Consider the following 27,021-nt stretch of genomic DNA (forward strand, 5'->3'; position numbering starts at 1 on the left):
ACGTGTGGCAGGTGTGGGACGTACTCGCTGTGCAGCGGGGCAGCGCTCCGCCGCTTGGCCTTCTGCACCATGGTGGCCTGGTTGCGCAGGGCGATGCGAATGCGAGAGGCTGCGAGCTTGCAGGGCTCACCGTCCACCTGCACTGGGATGGCCTTGGACGTGGTGAGCACCACCTCGCGGCACTGCGTCAGCCGCTCCCCGTGCCCGCCCACCTGCAGCGCAGCCTGTGGGCACAGGAAGCTCAGGTCAGGTGGCCCCCCAAGCTCTGCTTCCTCAAGGGAGGCTCTGGCCAGAGAACAAAGGTGACAGTGACCCCTGAACAGAGAGCAAAGGGGAGGGTGAGACCCCAGCTGGGCAGCAGGGGGGACAGAGGCAACGAGGGTGCTTCTCCTGGACATAAAAAGGAGAGAGGCTGAGAGTCACCTTCCTGTCAGAGAGGGGACAGGTGGAGCAGGGAGGTGACGGTGGACTCTCTCTCTTCCCAGCTCCAGGCCGTGCTCCCAGGCACTGTGGGCACAGGGCCACTCACCAGGGATGTCATGGTGAAGCCAATGACCTCGAGGTAGCCGTCATCGTGCCGCTGGGGCTCAAAGTCGTGGTGCTCCCCGGGGTGGCCCCAGGGCATGGTACCTGCACAATACCTGGAGACAGGGCGATGGAAGGGCTGCAAACACAGTCTCTGTGGGGTGGGGACAGCAGGGCCCCCCGGAGCCCTCCCCTCCTCACCTGGGGATGTTCAGGAAAACAATGCACTGGGGTTTCAGGTCCTGAATCTTGGGGGTCAGGTCTGTTCCGTCACACTGGAGGCAGGAATGGGGGAGGAAGTTGGGGGCCACATGTGTCGAGGTGGCCTCCTTCCCTGCTAGGCCACCCGCTCTGCCTGCCGGCCCCGCTCACCACCACTCGAATGTGCTTGGCCAAGTCCTTGGAGCTGCCCATCAGGAAGTCAGAGAAGGCTGTCTGTGGGAGACAGGGGGCGTCACCATCTGGTGACAGAGCTCTTTCCTCACCACCACCCAGCAGGGCTCCCGCGGCCTGGAGCACACGGGTGGGCAGGGGCATGCGTGGTAGAACATAGGTGGGCGTGGGGGTGCAGGCAGACCCCAGACTCACCCCGGCATAGAACATCTTGTTCCGAAAGCGGCTGTTGAATTTCTCCGGGTTGGCCTCTGGGTGGAGACAAGAAACGGGAACAGTTAGCCTTCGTCAGCCTGCCGGCACCTCCCAGGTCAGGGTAGGGAGGAGGGCTGGGAGGGAATGACTTTCACTGGTTGGAGCGAGTCTGACCCTCCTCAGGGACACCCGCCCTGGCCTCAGCAGGAGGCGACCAACCTCGAGACTCGTGAAACTCCAGGGTGACGTGGGCGTCAAAGCCCAGGCTGAAGTAGTTGTTGAAGACATCCAGGGGCAGCTGGAAAAACATCATGGGACCACGATGAGGGCTGGGGCTCACAGATGTCCCCCGCACAGGGGAACACGCCTACTCAGCCTGTCGTTTTCAGAGGCCTTTCCCGTGGTCAACCAGACCTCTGCCTCCAGCTCCTTGGGGTGGGGCTCCCCCAGGTGCCTGTGGCACCTCTTCCCTGCTGGGTCCCCAGCACTTCTTCCCCGCACACCGTGTGCTGAGCCCCCTCGAGGGTGGGGACTCTGTTTTGCTCACTGCTCACGGCAGTGTCTGGCAGGGAGTGGGTACTCAGTAAGGATTTGCTGAACCAAAAACTGTGAGTACCATCATTCTCATCGCACAAAGGCAGAAGCAGAAGTTTAGAGAAATGAAGAGACTCAGTGAAGGTCTCAGCCAAGATTCACAGCAAGTGGGAAAGTGGGGCCCAGCCCAGGCCTCCTGGGAACCCCGGACACCCAGACCTCATGCCCTGGCCGACGCACCCGATCGGTGGCACCCTCGTCTCGCTCCTCGGGCCCCGCCTCGGGGTTGGGCTCAGCACGGAGGTCCCAGCGGTCCAGCTGCACCACGTTCCCCTCCTCTACGTGGGAGAGGATCTTCGACACGGGCTCGTCTGTGTAGCCCTGCGGGGAGGAAGCAGGGGCTAAGCCCTGAACACCCCCTGCTGCACCACCCAGCCTGCCTGTGGGTGCTTACCCCACCCCAGTTGAGGGTGCGGGCCAAGTCGTTGCCAGTCCCGAGGGGCAGGATGGCGACAGGGGGTGGCGGCTTTAAGCGCAGCTGGTCCAGGGTGGAGAGGATCCAGCCGACCTGGAGGAGGGCAGAGCAGAGGAGCCAGCTCAGGCCCAGCGGGGGCCGGTGCTTCAGCCCCACCCCCACAGCCCAGCCGTGGGGAGTGCTCACCGTGCCGTCGCCCCCGCACGCCAGGATCCGCAGGTTGTGGACTTTGCGGTACATTTCCAGCCTAGAGCCAGGGGAGACAGGAATGGGATCAGGCGATGCACACTGTACCCCAAGAGCCAGGCAAGCCCCCTGCACGGTCCCCCACTGGGCCTTGGGCAGTACTTACGCCTCCTTGGGCCCTCCCTGGCTCAGGTCAAAGACTTGTCGGGGATTGAGATACCAGAGGAAGGACTGGATGATCTTAGCGCCCTGTGGGGGACGGGGAACCAAGAGGTGTGGAAAGGGGACCAGGGGGCAGGAGGGCAGCAGGGGAGGGGCAGAGTAGGAGACGCACGGGGACAAGGCTGTGGCCATGGGACCTGGTCCAAAAAGGGTGAGGGGCAGGGGTGGAGACAGGACTTTCTCAGGATCCCTGGGAAAGAGGGACTGGAACAGAGCCAAAAAGGGACCCTGGGGATAGCAGCAGGCAGGTGGCTTGACCCCAAGCCCTATCCAGAGCTCAGCTGAGAGGGAAGGCTGTGCCTACCTGGTTGCCCCCACTCTTGGGGTTCACAAACACCAGCAGGGGCTTCATGAGGGGGGAAGGGGTGGGCCTGATGATGAAGGGTCTCCAGCGGCCCTCCTTGGAGACACAAAGAGCCTGTGAGGCCCTTTCCTGTCCTAGAGACCCTACCCCCATCCTCAGCAGCCCCCAGGGTGACACTTTATCAATCCTGTCACACCCCCAGTACTAGTTCTGGCTCAGACCTCATGGCAAGCCAGGCCCTAGAAAGGCAACTGGGACCTAATCTCCCACCCTCCCAGAGGGCCCCAGAACCCAAACTGCCCCCTGAGAGCTGGCAGCACCAGCCCCGGGGACTCCCAGCTCTGAGAAACGCCCCCCTTGCCTGCTTCCTTTCCAAACCCTGCCCGCCCTGGTCTAACCTCAGGCCCTTTCTTGCTAGACTTCCTCTTGAAGGATGCTCGCTTCTTCTTCTTGCTGGCCTTAAGCGTGTTCTGTAAGGGAAGCAGAGGCGTGGTGACAAGGAGAGTAGGCTGGGGTGATGGCAGACCCCAAGCATGGGGGTGTGTCAAGGGTGCAGGCAGGACTCACCTGGGGCCTGCGGGCACGGAGGATCCAGGTGGGTGGGATGACCACGGCCGCGTGGACGCCCAGTGAGCAGGGCTCCTCGATCTGCTGCAGCATGAAGCAGGACACCTTGCTGTGGTACTGGAAGACAGGGAGGGGCCGGGCTCAGCTGGACGCTTGAGCCTCAGGACCCAGACCCAATGCTGGGCAGGAGATGGCCCTTGGGGGACAGGGGAGCACACTCACTGCTTGCTTGCACCAGGAGCAGCTAATGGCTACAATCTCCTTGCTGTGGAAGGCGAACTTCTGCTGGAAGCCCTGTGGGTGGACAGGACAGTTGGGGCACTGGCGGGCTAGAGCAGCTGACCTAGCCCCTCTCCCGATACAAACCTCTGTCCACCCAGGGAAACTGAGTACTCTGTTTTAAATTTAAAAAACTATAAAAAGCCCTCAGAGCAGGGATGCTTAGCCAGGGGCCCATGACTCCCTGCAGTTAACCGTGAAGCACTGGGCGCACACACGTTCTGCTGATGAGGCACAAGCTCACTCCTGCCTAACTCAGATTTTCCCTCCTTCCTGCCACCCAAGTGTGGCCAGGCCCCCCACGTGCTCTTAGTCTAATCGGTTGCTTCTTTAGCGCACCTATCACATTCATTCCCTGTTCACTCCACCAACGGTTACCGAGAGCCTCCTAAGTGCTAGGTGCTGTGCTAGACGTGGAGAATAAATGGAGGTGTGAGCCTCTGCTCCTTTTTTTTTTAAGAGACAGGGTCTCACTGTCACCCAGGCTAGAGTGCAATGGTATAATCATAGCTTACTGCAACCTCAAACTCCTGGGCTCAAGTGATCCTCCTGTGTCAGCCTCCCAAGTAGCTGGAACTACAGGTACGTTCCACCATGCCTGCCTAATTTTTCTATTTTTTATAGAGATGGAGTCTTTTTTTTTTTTTTTTTGAGACAGAGTCTCACTGTGTTGCCCAGGCTAGAGTGAGTGCCTTGGCATCAGCCTAGCTCACAGCAACCTCAAACTCCTGAGCTCAAGCAATCCTCTTGCCTCAGCCTCCCGAGTAGCTGGGACTACAGGCATGTGCCACCATGCCCGGCTAATTTTTTCTATATATATATTAGTTGGCCAATTAATTTCTTTCTATTTATAGTAGAGATGGGGTCTCGCTGTTGCTCAGGCTGGTTTCGAACTCCTGACCTTGAGCAATCCACCCACCTCGGCCTCCAAGAGTGCTAGGATTACAGGCGTGAGCCACCACGCCCGGCCAAGATGGAGTCTTGCTACATTGCCCAGGCTGGTCTCGTACTCCTGACCTCAAGTGATCCTCCCACCTCAGCCTCCCAAAGTGTTGGGATGACAGGCATGAGTCACAGCTGCCAGCCACCGGTACACCTTTGAGAGCCTCCACTTAGGGAGAAGACAAGGAGTAGACAAATAAGTGGACAAAACAACTGTGGCCTGTGCTAGGGGAAGGGCGTCTGGAGAGTCTGTCTCTGGGCCACCCTGTCCTCATGCAATGCACACTCAACAAGTATCTACAGAGTTTAACAAATAAGCAAGTCTATGTGACTCTCAAAGGGGTCACTCGCGACTCCAAAGCAGGCCAGACACACTGCATTAGTAGCTTCTGCTCAGCCCAGAGACCAAGAGCAGGCCAGGGAGTTTTAGGACTGACTGGGCACAGCAGCCAGGCCGCGAGTCAGCCCTGGGCCCCGCACTCTGGGGCGCGGTCGGTGACGGACAGGCCGTGCTGGACACACAGCATGGGCAACTCCTAGCCATGTCTCGGGCAGGGCCTCTCACCTTCCCACAGTGCCGACACTTGCCGTCCTGGCGTCGCCTGTGGACCCAGTGGTGCCGTACGAAGGTTGGCTGGGGGAGGAGGGGAGAAATATCACTAGGTGGGTGAGGGGTGGCCGGGGGCACAGCCCTGAGCATGGTCCGCACCTCTCAGGACGTCAGCACCGAGGGCTGGGCTGCAGGAAGCTCTCCACAGTGAGGAGCTGAGGAGGGGCTCAAGGCCTCTCTCCACAGCCCGGAGGGGAGGCTGCAACTCAGGGGGACAGAAAGTTGGGAGGCACATGCTGCCCACGCCTCTGCAGGCAAGGCCAGCCAGGCCTCCCATGGGGACCTCAGAGCCTCAGCAGGGCAGCTGCCCCACCCAAGGGATGCCTCGGAGATGAGCCCCCTGGTGGCCCTCGGAGGCACTGCGGGAGAGGTCCACTTGGGAAACTCCGGGTGTCCCTGTCCCTGACCACTCACCTCACGGACATTCCTGGAGCCCGACTCACGGAAGGATGGCTTACAGCGGAAATTTATCTGCAAAACACAGCAGTGATCACCAAAACATCAGGACCTCCCTGCGGTGTCGGTACATGGTGACCCCTCCAGGAGAGGGTTACCCAGTGTCATCCTCACAAGGTAGAGAGACCCCCAAATCATCCTGGGAGCCCTCAGAACATAAGACACCTCCTCTTGGAAGCCCTCCAGCAACCCTGTCCTCCCCACTAGCCAGAAGGAACCTTTCCTTCCTCTGCCCAGGACCCGGGATGGGGAAGACTGGGAGTTTTGAGTGTGTCCCCACCAAAATGGGGCTGGAGTTAACCCCTCCTGCCAGTCCCCCTGCAGCTCCCACACCCAGGCACACGCACCGACCCAACCCTTCCTTGCAGACTTGTGCTGACTGGCCCCAGGAGACCTTTAGCGAATTTGTTGAACTCTGGTTCGATGTTTACCTCACATGATGGGTCTACAATGCTTAGGGCTGCATTTCCTATTTTTTTCTTTGTTCTTTAAAGATGGGTCTCACTGTGATGCCCAGGCTGGAGGGCAGTGGCCATTCACAGGCATGGTCACAGCTCACTGTAGCCTCGAACTCCTGGGCTCAAGCAATCCTCCCACTGCAGCCTCCCATGTATTAATAGCTGGGACCGCAGGTACATGCCACTGCACCTGGAAGGGCTGCATTTCTATCTCCCTTTTCCTAACTGTCCCTACTTCAGCCTTAGAAGAGGTGTCACCTCAGTCTACAGTCCAGCAGGTTGGGGAAAGCAGCTAGCTTCGCTCAAGCCATTCCTAGTCTCAGGTGTCCTGTGTGCCGGCCTAGGCTGGGAGCCCTGATCTTCCACGCAAACCCTTCCACCCTCCACCTTGACTCGCCCTCCAGAAGCGCAGCAGACGTGTGGTGGACAATGGCCCTTGGGGAAAGTGTCTACAGAGGGAGCGTGCAGGGGACCAGCCAGACACAGCTGAGCTGAGAGGCTTCAGCAAATCGACGGCCTCCTCTAAGTGTTAGTTTGGACATGAGGGGATGGTATCATGGCCATCATTCTTTAATTCATTCCATCAAGTGATGGTCAGTGACCCCCACTCTGTGCCAGGCTTGTTCTACATAATACATGGGGGAGCCAGGATTCAAATGCAGGCTTGTTGGCTCCAGAGTCCTTGTGTCTCCACCACCACGCACGCTGGGTCAGTCCTGGCAGGCAGTGTGTATGTGTGTGTGTGTATATGTGTGTGTGTATGTGTGTGTGCGCGTGCGCGCATGTGCTGAGGGGGCTTCGGCAGCCGAAGGGGAGAAGTGGGAAAGGCCTAACCACACTCACCTTCTCCAGCTGCTCGATGCAGGGGGTGTGCACCACGATCTTGCAGGCTGCGCACTTTCTCCGGGAGACTGATTTCTGCTGAAGGATAGAGAGGGCCCCTGAGGCACCAGGTAACTATCCCGGACGCTGCTTCTGGGCAGGCCCTCTGTATGCCAGGAACCCCAGTCCTGGCACCTGGCACCGGGACAAAGCCCCCACTACCCTCACGATCTTGGGGCAGCCCACAGCAGGGGTGCTCAGGCCTGGGCTTGTTGCCACCTGCGGGGAAGGGCTGCACGGTCAGGGCTACAGGCTCCACCACCAGGGGGCGGCATGCGCAAAGGGCGCACTCACCAGCATCTTGGCCACACAGTACTGCTCCCCAACATAGCAGAAGTCCCCCGACACGTTGGTCTCGAACCAGATGTGCTCCCCATACGTCGCTGACTCCTATGGCACGTGATGGGCAGACTCAGGGCACGTCTGCCGCCCAGCCCCACCACCTGCCCCTCACCAAGACAGACCTTCTGCTCCAGACTTTACTCTGTCCTGTTTCCCCTACTGTCCCCTCTCTTTAAGGCTTGACTCAAATGTGGCCACCTCCAGGAGCTCTGCCCACGGGGCCTCTCCCAGCTGCCCACAGCACCTCCACCCCCGCCGCACCATGGCCCAGAGCCCAGCAGAGCTGGCTCCCAGCGCTGTCCAGGCACTGTCCCTCCCAGCACCAGCCACTCACGCTCCAGTCCACTGTGCTCCGGATCTGCCGCTCTGACTCGCCACAGGGGGCCCCAGGGGCAGGGGGAGGGGGTGCCAGGTGCGAGAGGCCCGACTTGGTGATGGCTTTCCTACAGAAGAGGAGACAGCTGAGGCTCGGAGGCTGAGCACTTCCTGAGTCGACATCCTCCCCACCACCTGGGACCTCTGCCCTCACCACACATGGCCTCGACCCAAGGCCAAGGCAGGGACAGCAACAGGGAGGGTCAAGGAGCCTCACAGCAGCTCCAGAGGCTGAGAGGACCCTGCAAGAGCCTCTGCCCTTCAGAGTGTGCTGACTTCAGGGCGCTGCCCAGAGCTGTTCCCAAGTGGGGTGCCCTTGGGCCACACAGAGCTGCAAGACCCTTGCCCGTGCCACACCACTCGCCCTGCTGGCCGCCGCTATACCTACGCAAGCAGGGCGCTCCAGGTCTGGGGTCCGGCTGACTTGCGCCGCAGGGCTACCTGGCGCCTGCGGGACAGTGGACGCACACGGGCAGGCGTCACGGGGCCAGCCGGGGTGCCTGAGGCTCTTCGGCCCCCGGGGACAGGTTGCTGGCCTGAGGGTCGACGCTGGCTGAGGCGCCGATAGTAGCCATGCAGGCCCCAGAGGGCGTGGTCGTAGACCGCCTCCACGGGGAGCAGGTGGGAGGAGCCTCGGCGCAGGCAGCGGGGCATGGGCAGCAGTGGCCAGGCACCCCGGTGTGGGGGTGGCCCTGGTGTCGTGGTGCCTGGCTGGGTGGCACCTGATGTGCCAGCTGCCACATCCTCCTCCTGGACACCCTCCTCCTCCTCCTGCATGCCTGCGAGCCTGGCCAACAGCAGGGGTGCACCCAGGAGCTGGGCCTCCACAGCGGCCAGCTGTGAGGTGGGCACCTCCTCCACAATGAAGTGGGGGTTGCAGGCAGGCGGCACGGTGCTGGAGCGCCGGCGTCCAGAAGCCCGGGCCCCCACCCCGCAGCTCAGGAGGCAGCCCTGGAGCTGGGCACTGGAGCGGCGCCGCTGGGCCAGTGAGGAGGAGGCCTGGCCGGCCGGGGAGCGGCGCCGGGCCTTGCCTGTGGGCAGCCCCACGCCACTGGGCCGCCGCTTGCCCTCTCCAGGGCCTGGCGCCTTCCGCTGGAAGTGTCTCCTAAAGAAAGTCTCCATGGCAGGGGCAGGCACGTGGCTGTTGGGCAGAGAACTGGAGCATCAGCAGCTGGCCCATGCTGTACCCACATAGAGAACAGAGAAGCGACACTTGGGAAGGAGGGAGGGGGTAGCTGTGGCCTCTGACCTCTGTAAATGGGGTGCTCTAGGGGCCAGCTTTTGGGACACTGACATTCTCCCCAGTTGTATCCTAGGCTGTCCCAGGAGTCCTAGGGAGGAGGGTGCTTCGGGCTGCCCACCCCACCTTCCCCTGCCCAGGCACCATAATCCACAGAGCCCTGGGCCTAAAGGACTTCGCCCCCCTTGCCAGAAGCTGATGGAAAAGAAAAGAAAAAGGAAACTGGGAGTCAGTCTGCCTAGACAGGCTATGGGGCCTGGGGCAAGGTTTTCCCTCTCACTGGGCCTTTGTTTTGCCACTCAGATCGGCAGGTTTAGGTTTCCCCTCCTGGGATACGGCACAAACCAGCTATGTTAACAAAACACGGTTCTCTGCAAAGGAACTCAGTCCTGACAAGACCCCCAGACTCTCTCAGCCCCCAGCCTTGCTCAGGCTGAGGGTGGTGCCCAGAAACAGAGAGGGTCTGACGTCTGGTTCAGAGGTCGAAGGCCCTGAGGAAACCAGGCCTCAAAGAACCGGAGAGCCACTGGCTGGGCAGGGAGGAGCTGTGCCAGTCTTGCTTTACTCAGGCGGATGCAATGAGAGGCTTAAGCCAGAAGAAAAGCCTCTGGATTCCGGGTGTGCGCGCATCTGTACATGTGAAGGGTTGATGGCAGGAACTTTCTGGTACTGACTGCTCTGTCTCATCTTTCCGAAGGGGCGGACTATGGACACCCCATGTGCGAAGTGCTGGGTGATACCTGGAAACTCTTCCTGCTCTGCCGTCAAGGGAGCCTGTGACCTGCACACCGTCCTGGGCCCTGATGCTAGAAGCCCTGCTGCTCACAATTCCAAACACTGAGCCACCCAGAGCTCCCTCCCGTAGGGAGGCAGGAGCCATGGGCACTGTCTTTGCTGTCACGGCCTCCTTGGACCTTCTGCCTTCATCAGCTCACCTCCTTTATGCCCCTCCCTTCTTCACAGGCTGCGGGCATCGGGCTCCTGTGTCCTCATCTCTCATAATGGTGGGGGAAGGGCAAGAGGCCAGGTATGGCTCAGGGTGGTGACACCCCAGGTGCCGAGGGCCGCCTGTGTCCCACATCAGGGGCTGTCCTGGGCCCTGGCCCCTAAGCCTGGGGAGAAGCTGAGAAAGGGATGCATCCTAGCCCCTGGCAGCTACTAAGGCTCGAACCACAGCCACGGGACAGTGCTGCCTGGGGCTGGCAGGAGACATACTTTGGCCTGCTGAAGGTAGGCAGAAGGTAGGCATGATGAGTGGTGCCTTGGGAAACCATGGTGGGAGGGAGGATTAAGGGCGAAGGGGTAGCTCTAGGAGTCAGGTCAGGCTGAATGTCCAGCACCTTCTTCCTCCCACCCTGCTCTTTGATTTGCTCCTGCCCTGTGGGCCTGGAGCAGGCAGCTGAGGCCGGGTGCAGGGGTGCTGGGCATGAGGTGGACGGCCTGCAGCCTGTGCATGTTGGTGACCGGTGCTTAGTGCAGGCAGCCGTGCCTGGGGAAGCAGAATTTGAGGTGGTGCAGTTATGGATCTCTGCCTACTAAGGCCCCAGCTGCTGCAGATGACAGGAAGGTTGGGGCAGTGGTCTCCTGATTCCAAAAGGTGCCCCACTCAAACCAGACCAACTGGGCAGGAGGGGAGCTCAGGGTAGGAGAGCAGGCATGTAGAGAGCACTTCATTTCCTCCTGAAATCTGTGTCATCATGGCTTTTACTAAGCCTACCACGTGTCAGGCACATTTTATAAACCCCAGCGACCTCAAGGAGTAGGTACTGGCTTACCCTACGTTCCTGATGAGGAAACGGGGATGCAGAGAGGTGGCGTGGCTAAAGTCCCAGCAAGTCAGTGGGGGGCCAGTGTTGGAACCCAAGTTCACCTGATGGCAAAGCCTGCACCTCAGAGGCGGGGTGGGGCATGGGGTCTTTCCTCTTGGGCCTCGAGGCTGGGACAGGCTGGGAAGGGAACCATGGTAACAACAACAATCCCAGGCACTGAAGCCCTGCTACGTGACCGGCCCTGGGCTAAGCGCTTTAATTTATCGTCTCATTTGATCCCCATCACAACCTGAGGGCGGCAGGACCAGACGCTCCATTATAGAGAAGAGGAAACTGAGGCTCCAGGAGGTGCCGTAACATGCCCACAGCCACACGGCCAGTCGGTGGCAGGGCTGGGACCTGAACCCGCTCTGCCTGGACTAGAGGTCTGCTCTGCACCTGGGGAACAGGAGCCGGAAGGCCTGGCTGCCCGCGGCCGCCAGGGTGTCCGCTTTCCCCGCCTGTCTGGTCAGGCCGCCCTGTGACAGCTGCCTGGCCTGGAGGAGATTAGTCACCCGGACACACCGCCTGATGCTAGTGTCACCCAGAAAACAAAAGGCCACAGTGAGTGTGGGGGAGGTGCTGCCGCGCTCTGTGGGTGGTGGTAAGGGCTGGGCCCTGCCTACTGCCCCAGACCCGCACTGACAATAGGGCCAGGCACCCCGGTGACATGGGTGCCGCTTGCAGGTGCTCCCCCAGCACCAGCCCCATGTCCACAGCTATGCAGCTGCCTGACGTGCAGTCCCTGCCAGCAGAGAGCCAGGGAGACCAGGCCAGCAGTGCTGCACGACCACATTCAAAGCCCTCTCCTCATGGGCCTCAGTTTACTTATTTGTGCAAGGAGGCTGTCAGACTGGGCAATTTGACGTTGTATGATTTTATGACATTTATGCCAGGCACCCAGGACTCTGTGCTCCCAGTGTCCCTCCCCCTTGGCCCCATGTTTCCTGTTCCTCTGGTCTCCATAGAAACCTCTGTCCTCTGGTCAGCAAGTGCCCGACTCCGCACTTCCTATCTCTGCTGGGGCTGCTCCTGGGCCTTGCAGAAGCCCAGCCCGGGCCTGAGGCCTCTCCCGTAGCGCAGCTCTGTACGGCAGCGTCTTCTCACCACACGCTGTCACCTCCAACTCGCCACACAGTACATGTAAAGGTCACTGGGGGAGGCCCCACAGGGCTCTGACACCAAGAGCACAGCTAAACGGCTGCCCCTTGGCCTCCTGGTGGGGAGCCTGTCACACCCCAGGAGGACGGGATGGGATGGGACTCATGGGCCCCCATCAACCTCCAGGTGGCTACTGGGGCCTGGCAAGGGCAGGGCCTGTGGGAGGCCAAAGGATGCTAGGAGATAGGCACAGTGGAGTCTGGCCACACACCCCTGAGGGACAGCGACTATGGCTGCGGGCAGCTGAGCTGCCCCTAGGGAGAGGGGGCCGTGGGCTACTGCTTCGTCAGCTACTGGCAAGAGCCGATAAGCCACCTAGCCTCCCAGCCCAGGCCAGCTCACACCCTATGCTAGTTCAAGGGCTTTGGAATCCCGCATCTGCCACGGCTACCCTGGGCTCATCCACTAACCTGTGAACCTTAATTTTTTTCTCATCTGCAAAATGGGGATCATACCACCTGGCTCAGAAGAGTGCATTAGGGAGGTTCTGATGCGATGATGAAGGTGGGGTACCTGACAATACCTGGCAGAGAGCAGGGGCACGACAGGGCCCACATCCATAAGGCATGTGATAGTGCCACCTCCTTGGCTTTGTCTGTCCACAGCAGGGGTGGGAACCCAGAAAGGGAAGCAGGAATGCCCAATGTGGCCACCACATGAGGAACAGAGCCAGCAACTGGTGCCACCTGGGTGTCTGCTCATGCTGTATGGAATGCCCTCTGCTGCTGGTACTGGGCTTGGCCCCCAGGGACTCTCTGCCCCCAGAGGTGCTCGCATGGACCACCCGTGGGGTTCAACCGGCGCGCTCGTTCCATGCTGTGGGCAGGCCCCCGCACACACCCTGCTCACTGAAGGCTGGGTAAGGTGCACGGTGACCCCACCTCCAGCAGCACAGAGCGGGGGCCTGGAACTGCCTCCCCAGCGGCTGCCAGCCAGAAGCCACCTCTGGTCCCTTTGCTCCCATAGCCCCCGTTGGAGGGAGGTGGTCAGGAAGCGGGAAGAAGGCTGGCACATGCCAGGCCAGCCTGGGGTTTGGGCTACTCACTCTGAAGAGCCAGTCAAAATCAAAACAAGTGAACGAAAGCATACATGGGAACAGGTGGGCCAGGCTGGACAGTAAAGAAGGAGGCCTGCCTAATTAACACCGACCTCAACAGGGTCCGCCCTGGCGTGAGCAGGAGCTCGACCCCTACCTTTCCCTTTTCCGTCAGCTTCTGGGGCCTGGCAGAGCGAGAGCCCCCCACCGAGGGATGGTGGTGCCTGGGCCCACCCTGCCCCACCCCTCCCCAGACCCACCCACACAGACACGGGAGGGGAAGCAAAGGGCAAGGAAGGGCTGGGGGAACCCCCTTTGACCTGATCTGGAAGGCAGGGCGCAGGTGGGAGCAGGGGTCCCTGTGGGCCGGGCTATGGCTCCAGCTCCGGGCTGCCGGCCTCTGCTGAGCAAGTCCTAGTTTGGAGCGTGAGCTGCTGTGGCTGCTGCTCTGCCCCCTCCCCCTCGCCACCCTCCTCCCCCAGCCTGAGACAGCCGTTATGAAAATAACCCGATTGGTAACGGGCTGCACTTCCTCTCCCAGAGGCGGCTCCGGCCCTGCAGCAGGCAGGCGGCCGGTGGGCGGGCGAGCACAGGGCGTGAGTCGAGTCTCCTGGCTCCTCTTCCCAAAGGCCCCAGAGCCAGGCTGAGCGACACCCCAACAGCCTCCCCTCCACCTGGCCCCGCACAGCCCAGCCCATGCCTCAGCTTGGGGGTAAGGTCTAAAGAGGGAGAAGTGGGGGCTGGACACCAAATGCCCTCTCACAGCCACGGGACAGGTTTTCTGGGGTCGGAGGCAGCTAAGTACACCAGCTCCAGACAAAACAACCACAAAAATAAATATCCATGGAGTGTTTCACAACTTAGAAAGCACTTTCCACCAGCATTATAGACGGGAGGCTGGTAGTTCCCCTGTGCGCAGGCATCACTGTCCCCGGGGAACAGACTGGGTACCTGAGACCCGTGGAAGCTTGTGACTGTCCACCACCCAGAAGTGGCTGAGCTGGGACTCCAGCTGGGTCTTCTGGCTCTGCCAAGCTCAAGAATGCCCAGGAGGCCGGGCGCGGTGGCTCACGCCTGTAATCCTAGCACTCTGGGAGGCTGAGGCGGGTGGATCGCTCAAGGTCAGGAGTTCAAAACTAGCCAGAGCAAGAGCGAGACCCCATCTCTACTAAAAATACAAAGAAATTAATTGGCCAACTAATATATATAGAAAAAATTAGCCGGGCATGGTGGCGCATGCCTGTAGTCCCAGCTACTTGGGAGGCTGAGGCAGAAGGATCACCTGAGCTCAGGAGTTTGAGGTTGCTGTGAGCTAGGCTGAAGCCATAGCACTCACTCTAGCCTGGGCAACAGAGTGAGACTCTGTCTCAAAAAAAAAAAAAAAAAAAAAATGCCCAGGAGAGGCCAACCCGTGTTACGGGCACTCCGCCTGGAATGCCACCCCCAGCTCCCAGCTCCCATTTCTGCCATGGCTCCCTGAGGTCTAGAGCGGTCAAACCTGATGACCAGACCTCGTTATACTTTAAACCCATCACATGTTAACATAAATAACATACTTTTATTAAAAAAAAACATATTTTCTAAAACAAAAAAAATTAACAAAAAGAGTAGAATCGTTTTTACATTTTTGCAAATCTCTTTAATGTCTGGCTTAATAGAAGACGGCTGGATTCCCACATTTACCCCTGCATTCAGTCTGTGGCCACAGGCTGTTCTGGTTGAAGTATTGGTTGAAGGAAAATTCTGCCTCACACTGACATGTAGTTATAAAAGTGAGAAATATCTTAACAGCCTTTTCAGGTAATTATAGATATTCTTCTGTGCTACTACACCAGAACAGGACAAGTGGTAGTTTCTTAAGGGTTAGTTGCAATGTGGCAACTGAAACCACATCAATGAACCTTTCACTGGTCTATCTTGCATTTTGAATTTTGCAACATCAAGTAAGTCTCGGTCACTGGAAAATACTGGTTTACTAAGTTATGCAGATCTGCCAAATGTTGACACATTTCATTATACAATAGCAAAAATCACATTTGCCAACATCACTACTGATCTCATCAGAAAAGTTTTTAAGTCCAGGGAAGCTGTCAGGCTCTAGAAGGTGGATAAAAAGGTTTTAAAAATTCCCATTTTCAGGCCGGGCGAGGTGGCTCACGCCTGTAATCCTAGCTCTCTGGGAGGCCGAGGTGGGCGGATCGTTTGAGCTCAGGAGTTCGAAACCAACCTGAGCAAGAGCGAGACCCCGTCTCTACTATAAATAGAAAGAAATTAATTGGTCATCTAATATATATATAGAAAAAATTAGCTGGGCATGGTGGTGCATGCCTGTAGTCCCAGCTACTCGGGAGGCTGAGGCAGAAGGATTGCTTGAGCCCAGGAGTTTGAGGTTGCTGTGAGCTAGGCTGATGCCACGGCACTCATTCTAGCCTGGGCAACAAAAGCGAGACTCTGTCTCAAAAAAAAAAAAAAAAATTCCCATTTTCGTTCAAAAGCTCAAATTTTATCATTGGCAACAAATATCGATACTGTTTTTGAAGTCACAGGCTCACTTCACTAATTTTTGACAAAATGTTTGCCCAATACCCAAGTCTGACTAGTCTGTCAGGTGTTCAGGTAAAAATGGTGTTCTTAAAAAAAGCAACCAGTACAGCCTGCAACTCCATCACATAAGAGCTCTCCCTCATCACAGTTCGCTTTGCAGCAAAAGTGCTTTCCGTATGTTTCACATTTCTTCACACAAAATATTAAAGAAGACATATACTCAAGGGTCTTGACTTTATAAAATTAATAATTTTTGCTACTTAAAAAAAAAAGCATGGAGTAAAAGGAACACAATGCTGGGAACCGCCACCTTAATTTGTGTTGAGGTTCCAGCAGTTAAACCCAGCAGGGCTTTTGCACCATCCACACATGAACCAGGGTAGCTCTAAAACATCATGATGAAAATAGTTTTGACCTCACCAACTCTCTGAAATGGGCCAGGGCACCCCTAGGACCACACCTGGAGACACACGGATTCAGAGTGTATTCTAAATCCTCCTGACTGCTCCTGCAGCGTGGTGCTAACTCAGCTTCCCGTGCTGTGACACAAACCCTTGGTTCTAACCAAGCCAAGCTATTCTCTGTCCTCCATTCTGGCTGTGCCCAGCTCACTGCTGTGCCCCTGCACCTGGCATGCCTTCTGCCCAGAATACTGGCCTCCCTCTCCACCTGGCAAGAAAATCCCACCTGAGTGCAGCTGCACCAGCCAACAGCACATCACTCCCACTGAGAGCTCCACCCCACCCATCTGGCCCTTCTGCTGATGGACCCCTGGGGCCGCTTCTTCTGAGTCCATATGTCTTGTTCCTCCAGGAGAACATAAGCTCCAGGGGAACTGGGGGCCAGGTCAAGTGCATCTGGGCACACCCAGCATAGTACCTGGCAGGTGAGTCCAGTGTTTACCGCTGATCGGCTCAGGAGGAAGGAACAGGGAATTCCGTGGGGCAGGGGCCAGAGCCTCAAGAGAAGGGCTTCTTCCACCTTCAATACCGCACCCAAGGGGTAACCACAAGATCCCAGCTGGCCCAGGCCACTTCTCTTTTTGGGTACAAGGGATGGCAACAGCCTTGGTTTTCATGGCTACTTTCTTCTTCTCTCCAGAGGACTCTAAGAGTGACAGCTGGAGGCCCCTTTCTGGGCTGGGTGCCACCACCCACTCCACCCTCTCCAGGGCTTTCCTTATGAAACCTGGACAGCAGGATTTGGTGATATCAAGTCACAGGGTGAGGGTAGGGAACAAGGAGGGAGAAGGAGGGGCTGTCTCAGATGCTTGCGGCAGAGCTAGGACCCCAACTCAGAGCTCCTTGATGAAATATGCTAGTCTCTTCCTTTGTGTCTCAGGGCCTGGCCTCAGCTAGGCCTTGGAGAAATGCTGTGGGATGAATGACCGTTCCTTTAGTGCCTCCCTGCCAAACCATCCTCCATTGCCACCAGAATTCATCCCCCAGCACCCACTCACCCTTTACTGACTCTCCACTGCCAGCTGAGCAAATGCAAAGACCTGGGCCTGGTAGCCGACAGGCCTCCCAATCCCCCTCCTGTCTCTCTTTCAAAGTTTTCCATTTTATTTGATGCATACTCACATAATTCACTCTACCAGACACCATTCTAAGTGTTTCACAAATATTAAGCTATTAGTCCTCATAAGAATAGTTGGCATTATTATCTCCCCATTCCCTGTATCCTCATATTACAGATGAGGAAACTGAGGCATGCCAAGGTTAAGTAACTTGCCTGAGCTCATCAGCTAATTCGTGGCAGAGCTACCACACAAACCCCACAGTGCACGCCACAGTCCTTGCTCTCAACCTCTAACTCTACCTCTAGATGCTTCTGTCAAACAAAACACCAAGGGTTCCTTTTCATGCCTCTGCACTTGGCACCTGTTAGTCTCCCTACCTGGAACACCATTCTCTCTTTGGCTGAATGAATTCTCCCTCATCATTCTCCTCTCATCTTTAAAGAGTCTGCTCAGGCGCTGACTCTCCCGGGAGGGTTAGCTGCTCCCACGCTCGGCCCCTCCCGGTTACTCTGGCCCACCAGCACTGGCTTACAAGTCTGTGTCCCCCACCAGACTGTGAGCCCCAGGACCTCACATTGCTCCTAATTGCATCCCCAGGGGCTGGAAGTGCCGGGCTTGGTTTGAAGAGTGAATGGACCAAAAAGCCAACGGCCTGTGCTTGGCTCGTGCTTAGCCTTACAGAGCCAGGGGCTCCAGGCAGTCATAGCCAGCAGTCACAACCCCTGAGGCCTTCCTGCTAGCACTGGGCGGACAAGCTGCAGCCTGCGTTGAGCTCTTGTGTCAGAGGCAACAATGAAACCCATCCCCGATGGGAATGCTGATGTCTCCCTCCGAGTCTCCAAAGGGACCTTTTGGTTACATGCCCTCCCCCAGCTCCCACTCTTCTCTGGTGACCGTCCTCTCTCCTTGCCTTCTCCTGTGTCTGTAGCAACTCCGTTCCCCATCTGCTAGGAGAAGCATTTCTCCCTTATCCCCTCATTTAAAATTTAACTCCCCACCCCAATCCCCTAAGAGACCTTCTAAGAATCAGCTATCAGGTCCCAGGGCCCCTCCCAGCCCCCGAGGCTCCCATGAATCCTACACAGGGACAAAGGTCTTTACTGTGGATTTGGACTCAAAGGTCCAGAGGGGTTCTGCCTCTCACCAGCTATATGACCTCAAGCTAAGCCTTTTAACCTGTTTGAACCTCAATTTCTTCCTCCGATAAATGGGGCTAACACCCACCAACAATCTCATGGCATTGTCCCAGGCTTGAAGGAGAAAGTATTTTTTCACAGTAACCAATTCTTCAGTTTACCAAAAGTTTATAGAAAGAAAGAAAGAAAGAAAAAAAAAAACCCCAGAGGCCTAAAAATTAGGACAACCACTTTGGAGCACAATTTGGCAACATCTAACTAGCTAAAGATATACACACCCTGTGACCAAGCGCTGGCGGATAGAACACACAGGATTGCTTGCGATGTCGAAAAACTGCAAACCACCTAAATGTCCACCAATAGGAGACAGGGCAAATAAGCTGCTGTTACAAAAAAGAATGGTTAAAATGGATTCACTAGAGCTCATGGTTAAGACGGTTAACTCTCTAAAACAACGTTGAAGGAAAAACCTAAATTCAGAATGATATATCCGCTATGCTATTTAAACCAAGGTAAAATCATACAAAACTGCACAATATGTTTCTAGGGATGCATACCTATAGAGGAACATTTTTAAAACAGGCACAAGAACAAACACCAAAATCAGGATTGTGGTTTCCTCTGGGGAAAATGACATGGGGCCGCCACCTCCACCTAAAGCAAATGTGGGGTAATGATAAGATGTGACCAAGCTCCGTGGTGGGTATTATGTTAATTTGTATACTTTTTTTTAAATTGCAAAATATTTAATGCTTTTATAAAGATCTCAAAATAATTTTTTAAAAATACCCCTGGAGGGAAGACCAGCTCCCTAGGGTTACCCTGGGTCTTCCATGGATAGTTTCAGCATGGATTCTCCACACCGCCCTCATAACAGGCAGGCCACCCCTTCGGGCCGGAAGGAAGGTCTCCCCACAAGGGACGCCTTCCAGAGGTGGGCGGGTGGCGGCAGGTTGTGTCAATGGGGTGTCTGTGTGGGCTGGGGAGCAAGAACCAGCTTGCCCCCTTTCATAACCGCCCCCACCTCTCTCTGCAAAATGTCAGCAAGCTGGGGAAGGGGGGGGCGGAGAGACAGGCAAGCTGTTAACCCGAGAGATGCTGGGGGCGTGGGCGGTGCAGGCCCCGGCTCCCAGACAGCTATTTTGGTGTGTGCTGTGATGGGCCTCAGCCCTGGCAGGGGGAGGCCTCCACGTGGGAGCTCTGGCGCTCCGCCAGGAAGGGGGGAGGGCGAGAGAGCAGAGGGGGCCAGCACCAAACACCAATGAGGCTCTACCTCTGCCCTCAGGCCACCCACTGAACCCTGGGTGACATTAGGGGCTCCTTTGAACATTTTCCTTGGGCTTTCTGTACCTTTGAAGCAAGACAAAAGGTCACAGACCTGCCCCACCATTCCAGACTCAGCCAGGGAACTATAGGACAACCTGCTCCCAGCCCAGCCTGCTGCCTGCTGTGGATCCTGGTGGCCATTCTCCCTTGGGGTCCAGGAGCAGAAAACCTCATGGGTCTCACACCACTCACACAGGAGGCAAGAAGCTTTCACGAAACCCCATGGAGAACTCAATGCCTTTCTTAGACCCTGCTAGTTTAGGGACGAAAAATAAAAGAATAGAAAAAAAGAGTGCTAATAAGTAGGGCAGCCTGGTGTCAGGAAAAGACCCTTGGGTTGGGCTCCAGGGTGAGCTGGATGATCCAAAGCCAGGCCTCTGACCTTTCTGAGCCTTGGTTTTCATATCTGTAAAATGGGAAGATAACTACAAAGTTGTTGTCAAGATTACAAGAAATCGATGGATTTACAAGCTTCTGGCAACTGTTAATCGCCAGAGAAAGATGAGCTGGAACATTGCTCACCAGGATGCAGATGAGTGTAGGCTTGTTCTCTAGTCCTCTCCCTTCTGGGCCACAGAGCCATTGGTCTCACTCAAAGCTGCTCTCACGACCTAACCACATCTCTGGGGTCTCAGCCAAGGAAGGGGGCAAAGAGGAGAGATGGCAGAATGACAGCTCCTAGGGAGCGTTTGGCCACTGCTCTAGCCCACCCTTGCCCACCTGTGACCTGAGTGCCAGCTAGGCCCTGTGCTGAGAACCACAGGGGTGAGGGGCCACCACATGGAACGCAGAGAAGGAATGAGCGTGGCACCACCCAGAGGCACTCCAGGAACAAGAGGAGCCAGGATGCAGGTGTAGCAGCTGCTTCCAGGAGGGGCAGGCGGGGCGGGGAGCAGGAGGGGTGGGAGCAGGTTGGAAGGTGCCAGATGAGGATTTCTCAGGAAAGCAGGGGAGGCTTGGGGTCCTGTGATGTAGCACAAATGAACATGGCCTGGGAGAAGGAACATGGCGCCGCAGTCCCAGATGACCCCTAGCTAGCTGTGAGACCTTGGCTCAGTCAAGGCAACCTGGCTGCGTGCACCTTCATCTTCAGGGACAGGGAGGGGTGGGGCCAGGTGACAAGGAGGCACACACCCAGCCTGCCTTCTACTGCATTCTGATTGGCTCCGCCCTGGCAGCCAGAGGATCAGGTAGCTCACCAGAGGGAGGTGTCTGCCGTCAGCCCACACAGGTCTCTGGTGCAAGTGGACCGACCGGAAGGAGAATCTTCTCCTCCCACAACGGCAGCTGTCGCCCCCTTGTGTCGCTCCAGCCACACTGCTAGGCAGGCTCCAGGGTGGGCGCCTGGACCTCCCAACTCTCTCTTGCCTTTGTGTGGGTAGAAGGGACCCAGACCTCTGCTCCTCTGAGAGACCAGTGCAGGCTAAGCCTCAGGGGCTAACCTGCCCACCCACTGCGTGTGGGGACGCTGGTGAGTTCTGGGGAGACTTCCAGGAAGCTCAGGAGGGCAGGCTGTTTCTCTCTCTCCCCAGCCCTAGCTGCCCAGGGCCAAGGCTTCCTCTGACTGGGGGTTACTTGGTCCATCCTTGTCCTTGCCTGAGAGGACACCAACTCTCGTGCTCTCTTGTGCCAACTGAGAATCCTGGGCTGTTCCACATCCTGGAATTTGACCTTTTTGGAGTATGACACGGAGACAAATGGCGAGAATTGCCTGTGCTCTCCCCTGACAGTGTGTGGCAGTGGAGGGAGAATCCCAGCCTCAGTCTCCAAGCTCTGACGCCTGACCCTGTGTGGTGCACAAACAGGGCAAGATGAACACAGCTCAGCCACTAAGGCCCATTTTTCTTTCCCAAGCTGGCTGGAACCCAAGGACTCTGGCTTGTACCTGCCTCCCACCACCACCTGGGCAGCTCCCAGCATTACCCTGAGCAAGACAAAACACTCAAAGAAGCTTCCTCTTGCTCCCAGACATCCCGGCGCCAAAGACAGGGGTTCTCACCCCTGAGTGAGAGGCGTCCCTCCCCACTCATTGCAAAACCAACCCAAACAGGGGCTGCTTCCGCCAGGCACCCTTTGCAGCCTTGACTTCAGGGCCTCGTTCACTGGGGTCAGGCAGCATCCTCTAAATGGGACCTATTGTCTCACACCTGTTCCACAGGTGTGTCCCTGCCCTCTGGGAGCTTGTGACTTTGAGCTCAATAAAGGGCAGGGGATGGCGGCCCAGACCTGCAGGCTCCCAGGGGCTCTGAACGCCAAGGCTCCTTATGCCTACATGTGCAAGCTGCCAGGTAATTTCTGATGCCCCTGGGGTGCAAAACCAGCTAATCCGCAAGCTGTGTGACCTGCCAGGATCAGGCTGCTGGGACCAGGCCAGAGGAGAAGCGAGGCCTCCCTCCATGTGGGTCCTGGAGGAGGAGACAGAGTCAACTTCCCTCCCACTTCTGCTGGCCCAACCCTTAGGTCAACAGAATCTGAATGTGAAGGTTCCACCCACCCTCCTCCGCTCAGAACCGGATACCCTAGGATTGGAGCAGGGCCTATACCTCCTCTTCCTTCTTCTCAGGGAGGGGACAGACGGCTCCAAGCAAGGAGAAGTGAGGTGGGATGGAGTTGGGGGTGGGAGGAATTCACATGATGGGGAGGATCGTGGCTCAGATTTATGTCTCACTAGGCTAAAAAAAAAAAAAAAGAAAAAGAAAAAAATGGAGATGGCAGACTGCTCCCCAGATTCCAAGAGCATGATGCCAGTTGTGGGGGGCAGAGATGGGCTTTAAGGAAGATGCCACAGAGACTGCTATTCACAGGCTGCTCTACCCAACTGGCCCAGGGATGGCAAACACGTGGCCCATATGCCATCATGACCCCCTGCCAAGCCCAGCAGACACTGCTAATTGTCCATGCAACTCTCCCATCGAGCCTAGACCCAAATGCAGAATTCTCCACATAGCTTCAGCAGTCTTGATCCTCCCTTCTAGGCACTGGCTATTCACCTGTAAGGCCCCTACTCAGCCCCAAGGCCTGAGGTGTGTTTGTGGGTGGGGGGAGCAGGACGGGGAAAATGCAGAGGGTGGCCATCCCAGGAGAAGCAGGAGCTGGGTTAAGAACAAGCATGGAGCTTGGGAAAAGACGGAGGCTTGGCTTCAGCTGGGGCATTGAGGATTTTACCTGAGGCTGATAACCGGCAAAGGTAGCAGGACCAGCCAAGCAGCACTGAAGTGGTCAGAGCCCAGAGCAGGTACACTGTTCCAAACTTCTGCCTCCCCCACCCCCAATCAGTCAAGGGGAGGGAGGCCAGCCCCAGTGGGCACTGGTTTTCTAAGCTCCCAGGCCTCCCCCAACCTCGCTGCCCTCTCCTCGACTCTACTGGGCTTCCTGAGTGTACTCATTTGTGAAGGCTCCACCGCCCCCAGCACAATGCTCCCGGACAGGAGACACTCCTTACGTGTTTCCAGAGGAGCTCTTTGATTTTTTTCTCACTAGGCATCCCATCGGAGCACTTACGCTCTCCAGGGTGACGTAATACTGTGCTGCTCATACCTGGTAACACATCAAAATCACCTGGGAAGCTCTAAACAATGCCCAGGCCCCACCTCCAGACCTGATGAGTCAGACATGCCCAAGGTAAGATCTAGGAATCTGTATTTCTCAAAGCTCCCTAGGCCATTGTGACGTTGTTTGGGACCCTGGTACAGAGAAAGTGACGTGGATTTTGGAATCGGACCAACTTGAATTCAGACCCTGTCTCTGTCCCTTACTTGTTAGGTGACTCTGGGCAAATCACTTCTCCCTCTGACCATGTGCTTCTCTCATCTACAAAAATAGAGAAATTACACCTGTCCTGCTTATTTTAGAGAATTACACAAAGGTACCTGTTGGTTCTCTTGCTTACTGTTCTTCCTCCTGAATGTGCCTAAGGCTCATCCCTATATGCACAAACCTCTGAAGGGAACAGACACAGGTCAGAAGCGCCCAACACTTTGGTGCCCTGTGGGCAGCAACAGGAAGCCTCTGGCGGAGCCCCTCCCTCCCCCTGCAGAGCCTGTGAACACTGGAGGCTACATCCTGCAGAGCTGGGTGTAAACTGCTCCATCTTGCAGGGCTGTGGGTGACAAAACAGAGGTACTGGAAGCTTCACTCCCTGTCCTGTTAAATATGACATTGAAGCCTGCGTGGCTTTACAAGAGCCCACGGAGCTCCATCTGCCAGTGTAAGGATCCAGATCTCTGTGTGGGCTCAGTGACAGTACAGGTGCAAAAAGCAGGGCCCTGGCTAGGGTAAGGCAGGCAGAGGGCACAGGTCAGCAACAAAGATATGCCGACCTGCACAACTGGAGATCGCTCATGTTACTGGTGGGTAAAGTCTGCCCAGGGAAGGGGCAGGCCAAAGCTCAGGGGAGGCCAAATGCCATGAAGCCCAGGCAGCTGCAGAAAAGTGAGAGGGAGGCTTTGGGCAGACTCCAACTGGTCAGAGTCCAGTCTGAGGTGGCTCTGGGTCCTTGGCTGATTGGCTGCAAGCTCCTCGACAGCAGAGGGGCAGGGGTCAGTTAGGAAAAAGCTCAAGGGGGCAGGTGGGTACTCCTAGGGCTGGACCGTCCCTTACCTCACACCAAGGCTGAGGACAGGCAGCGGCTCACAGCCAAGACCAGCACACACGCCATGAACCGCCCGCACTCAATCTTTCCACACCCTCCCCCCTGTTCCTCACTAGAGTCCTGGTCAAAGCTCTGTCACAGGCACAAGATGGTGACATTTGAAGTTCTGGGGGAGGGGGCGAGATAGAGCCTGAACAGACAGCACAAATTCCAGACCACAGCCCACCCCATCCTTTTCCCTGGCAAAGACCAGAAGTGAGTAGGGGAAGAGACACTGACTACCTAGCAGAGGTAGAGGATGGGATCTCCCTGCTAATTACAAACAAGGCAGAGCAGATGATCAGGCACCCCCAAGCCCAAGGAGGGGCTTAAAATGCTGAGCAATTAAATCAGTGACCAGTGCTTGGGAACAAGCCATGTGTCGTGACAGCAACAGCGGGGCCCTGTTCTGCAGATGCCATGCAGTGGCAGTAGGCAATCGGGTCCCATGAAAGCCCAAAGGGCAACGTGACCCTCACCTCACAGGTGCCAGGAGGCTCACAAAGACCCTGTGCTATCAATACCTAGAGGTGGGTGACCAATCATGGGGCCCTACCTGCTGGTGCCAGGTGGTTGGGGTGATTCTGTCTCCTTGCTGGAAGGTTGGGAGCTGACCCTGCCACGGTACTACAGGTGAGACTCACTAAACTGCCGGTGCCAAGGAATGACCCCCACGGGATGCCAGTGCCCAGGTGACCGGTACCGCCCGTACCTGGGCGGAAGGCAAGCGGAGGCAACGCCAAGACAGCCCGTATCGCCGGTGCCAGGAGTAGACTTGCACTCGATGTCAGTACCGAGGTGGCCCGAACCGCCCGGAGCCGAGGAATGTCCCCCAGAGCGCGGTGCCCGTCCCGCCGCCGCCCCGCTCACCTGTGCCCGAAGAGCCGCAGCCCTGGGAAGCGCCGCTTGCTGAGGCGCCGCGGCGCCTTGTCCGGCTCGGGACCCGCGTCGCGCTCGGAGCCGCTGGACGAGGCGGAGGCCGACTCGGAGTCGCTGCTCCGGGCCTCGGGGCTGCCGTCCCGCGGCTCCATCCGGCCCTAGCCCCGGCCGGCGGCGGGCCCGCGGGAGACGCCCATGCCGGGCAGGCGGCCGGGCTCAGCACGCCCGCTCCGCGCAGCCCGCCGCGGCCATGGCGCGCGCTCGCTCCGCCCGCCCCGCGCCGCGCGCCCCCGCGCCCCACGCCCAGGTGCCGGGGAAGCGGCTGCCGCCGCCGCTCCAGGAAGTGCCGCCAGCAGCGGCCGCAGGACCCCGCATAGCTGGCCGGGCCGCTGCCTGCCCGCCGCCGAGCACGCCCCCTCGGCCCCGCGGCGGCACCGGGCCCGGGGCGCCCTCTGCCGGTCGTTGGCCGCGCCGCAGCCCGCCGAGGCGGCCCGCGGGGCCGGGCCTAGAGGGGCGGGGCAAATGAGGCCCCGCCTCCCAGCCGAGCGGCCGGTCTGCCTGGATCCGACTGAACCTCCGGCCTGACAGGCTTGCACTGCGCGCACCCAGACACCCGACCGGTCTCTCCCCTTAGCCCTCCCCCACCGAACAGCCCACATGCTCACGAGTACACCCGCGAGGACGGCTGTCCACCTCCCCGCCCACATCCACACACAACATACTCCGCTCGCCCACACCCCGTGCCTACTCACAGCCGCTCAGTCTCCACCCTTGCCCCCTGGGCTCTCCCACATCACACCCACGGGAGCAAAAGTCACACAGGGCTCCCCGTGGACGCAGAACAAACACACCCCTCACACACAACTATGCTCACGCATTATTCAAACTAACACTTCCAGCCCAGCCTCTCACATTAGGTGTCCAAAGTCACTTAATGACCCTCACACACCAACAAAGAGCTCACACGTTTCTCATACTAATTAATCTTTCCACAACTATTCAGCGATTGTTTCCAGCCCTCTCACCTAACATATCGCATTTTCCCAGCACAATATTCAATGGAGCCTATAGATCTCATACTACAGGAATCACCTGCACACTTCTTGCACACTCATAAACACACACACATGAGGACAACAGGTATGGACTACCACATTCATTCTTAACCCCACAGAGAACATACACAGCTTTCCATGTACAAATACCCCCCAGGACAATGGTCACAGGTTGACACATCCCTCTTACACACACGCATACTCTTATCCAGAAAAACACACCTCTCGCGCACACGTGGACACACCTCCCAAGGCACCAGCGGTTGTCCCTCTTCACAAATGAGAGCAGTTGGAACTAGAGCAGTTGCCTGTGGGGGCACAGCTATCACGCATGCCTGGGCAGTCTCTGATTGCACCAGTGGGGATGACAAAAGGAAGCCAACAAGCTGGACAGTGTGGTCTTTCTCTTCCCCAAACCCTGCCCCTTGGTGAACACCAACTGCCCACTGGTTCTGTTTGTACCCTTCTATGCAAAGCCACATCCTGGGTCACCTTTGTTTTACCCTCTCCTCTGGAGCTTGGGCAGCCCATTTTTCAGCTGTGGCCAGCCACAAATAGCCAGTGCTGGGGGCTGTGACCTGAGGGCCAGAGTGTTTTTGGGTAAACAGCCAGCACCCAGAGGCCCATAGCCTTCTCCCAGCTTCCTTCAAGTTTCCTGTAGGCTTGGAGATGGGGCCTCAGCCCTCCAGCCAGCAATGGTGCCAAGGTGGCCAGGAGAAGGGCAGACAGATCCCCAAGTAGATCAGACACTGGCCCCCTGCGGTGCATGGTCCCTTCAGGGAAGTTTCCCAATGGTTCTTACACCAAGCTCTGAGGAGAGAGATCAGGGCAGCTGAAGGGCCCACCGGATTTGCACAGGGCCTTACGGCTGGTCCAGAAGCCTTCAGCATCCCATGCCACACTCTGTAGGAGCTCCTCTCCCCAGATTCCCCTGTTGTT

At 57.4% G+C, this 27,021-nt stretch overlaps 1 protein-coding gene across 10 annotated transcripts in view; it reads right to left on the reverse strand.

The window, feature by feature from the left end:
- Positions 1-27,021, reverse strand: part of DGKZ (diacylglycerol kinase zeta) — a 42,183-nt gene that overhangs the window by 4,752 nt on the left and 10,410 nt on the right. For 2 of the 10 annotated variants that reach the window (XM_012789955.1, XM_020286496.2), the window contains exons 2-20: positions 7,705-7,813; positions 7,323-7,418; positions 6,990-7,067; positions 5,647-5,703; positions 5,188-5,256; positions 3,624-3,695; positions 3,402-3,518; positions 3,233-3,304; positions 2,835-2,930; positions 2,475-2,557; positions 2,309-2,369; positions 2,102-2,215; positions 1,888-2,028; positions 1,333-1,411; positions 1,114-1,169; positions 898-960; positions 727-800; positions 530-641; positions 25-224 (exon numbers count right to left, since the gene is read on the reverse strand). In XM_012789955.1, the coding sequence (XP_012645409.1) occupies positions 25-224; positions 530-641; positions 727-800; positions 898-960; positions 1,114-1,169; positions 1,333-1,411; positions 1,888-2,028; positions 2,102-2,215; positions 2,309-2,369; positions 2,475-2,557; positions 2,835-2,930; positions 3,233-3,304; positions 3,402-3,518; positions 3,624-3,695; positions 5,188-5,256; positions 5,647-5,703; positions 6,990-7,067; positions 7,323-7,418; positions 7,705-7,813 (1,749 nt within the window). Of the gene's footprint in view, positions 1-24; positions 225-529; positions 642-726; positions 801-897; positions 961-1,113; positions 1,170-1,332; positions 1,412-1,887; positions 2,029-2,101; positions 2,216-2,308; positions 2,370-2,474; positions 2,558-2,834; positions 2,931-3,232; positions 3,305-3,401; positions 3,519-3,623; positions 3,696-5,187; positions 5,257-5,646; positions 5,704-6,989; positions 7,068-7,322; positions 7,419-7,704; positions 7,814-8,133; positions 24,977-25,018; positions 25,377-27,021 lie in introns of those variants that run through there. The other 8 variants (XM_012789901.3, XM_012789893.3, XM_012789947.2 and 5 more) reach the window with 8 other exon arrangements.

This window comes from Microcebus murinus, chromosome 4 (genome assembly GCF_040939455.1).
Source record: "Microcebus murinus isolate Inina chromosome 4, M.murinus_Inina_mat1.0, whole genome shotgun sequence".
Lineage (NCBI taxonomy): Eukaryota > Metazoa > Chordata > Mammalia > Primates > Cheirogaleidae > Microcebus > Microcebus murinus.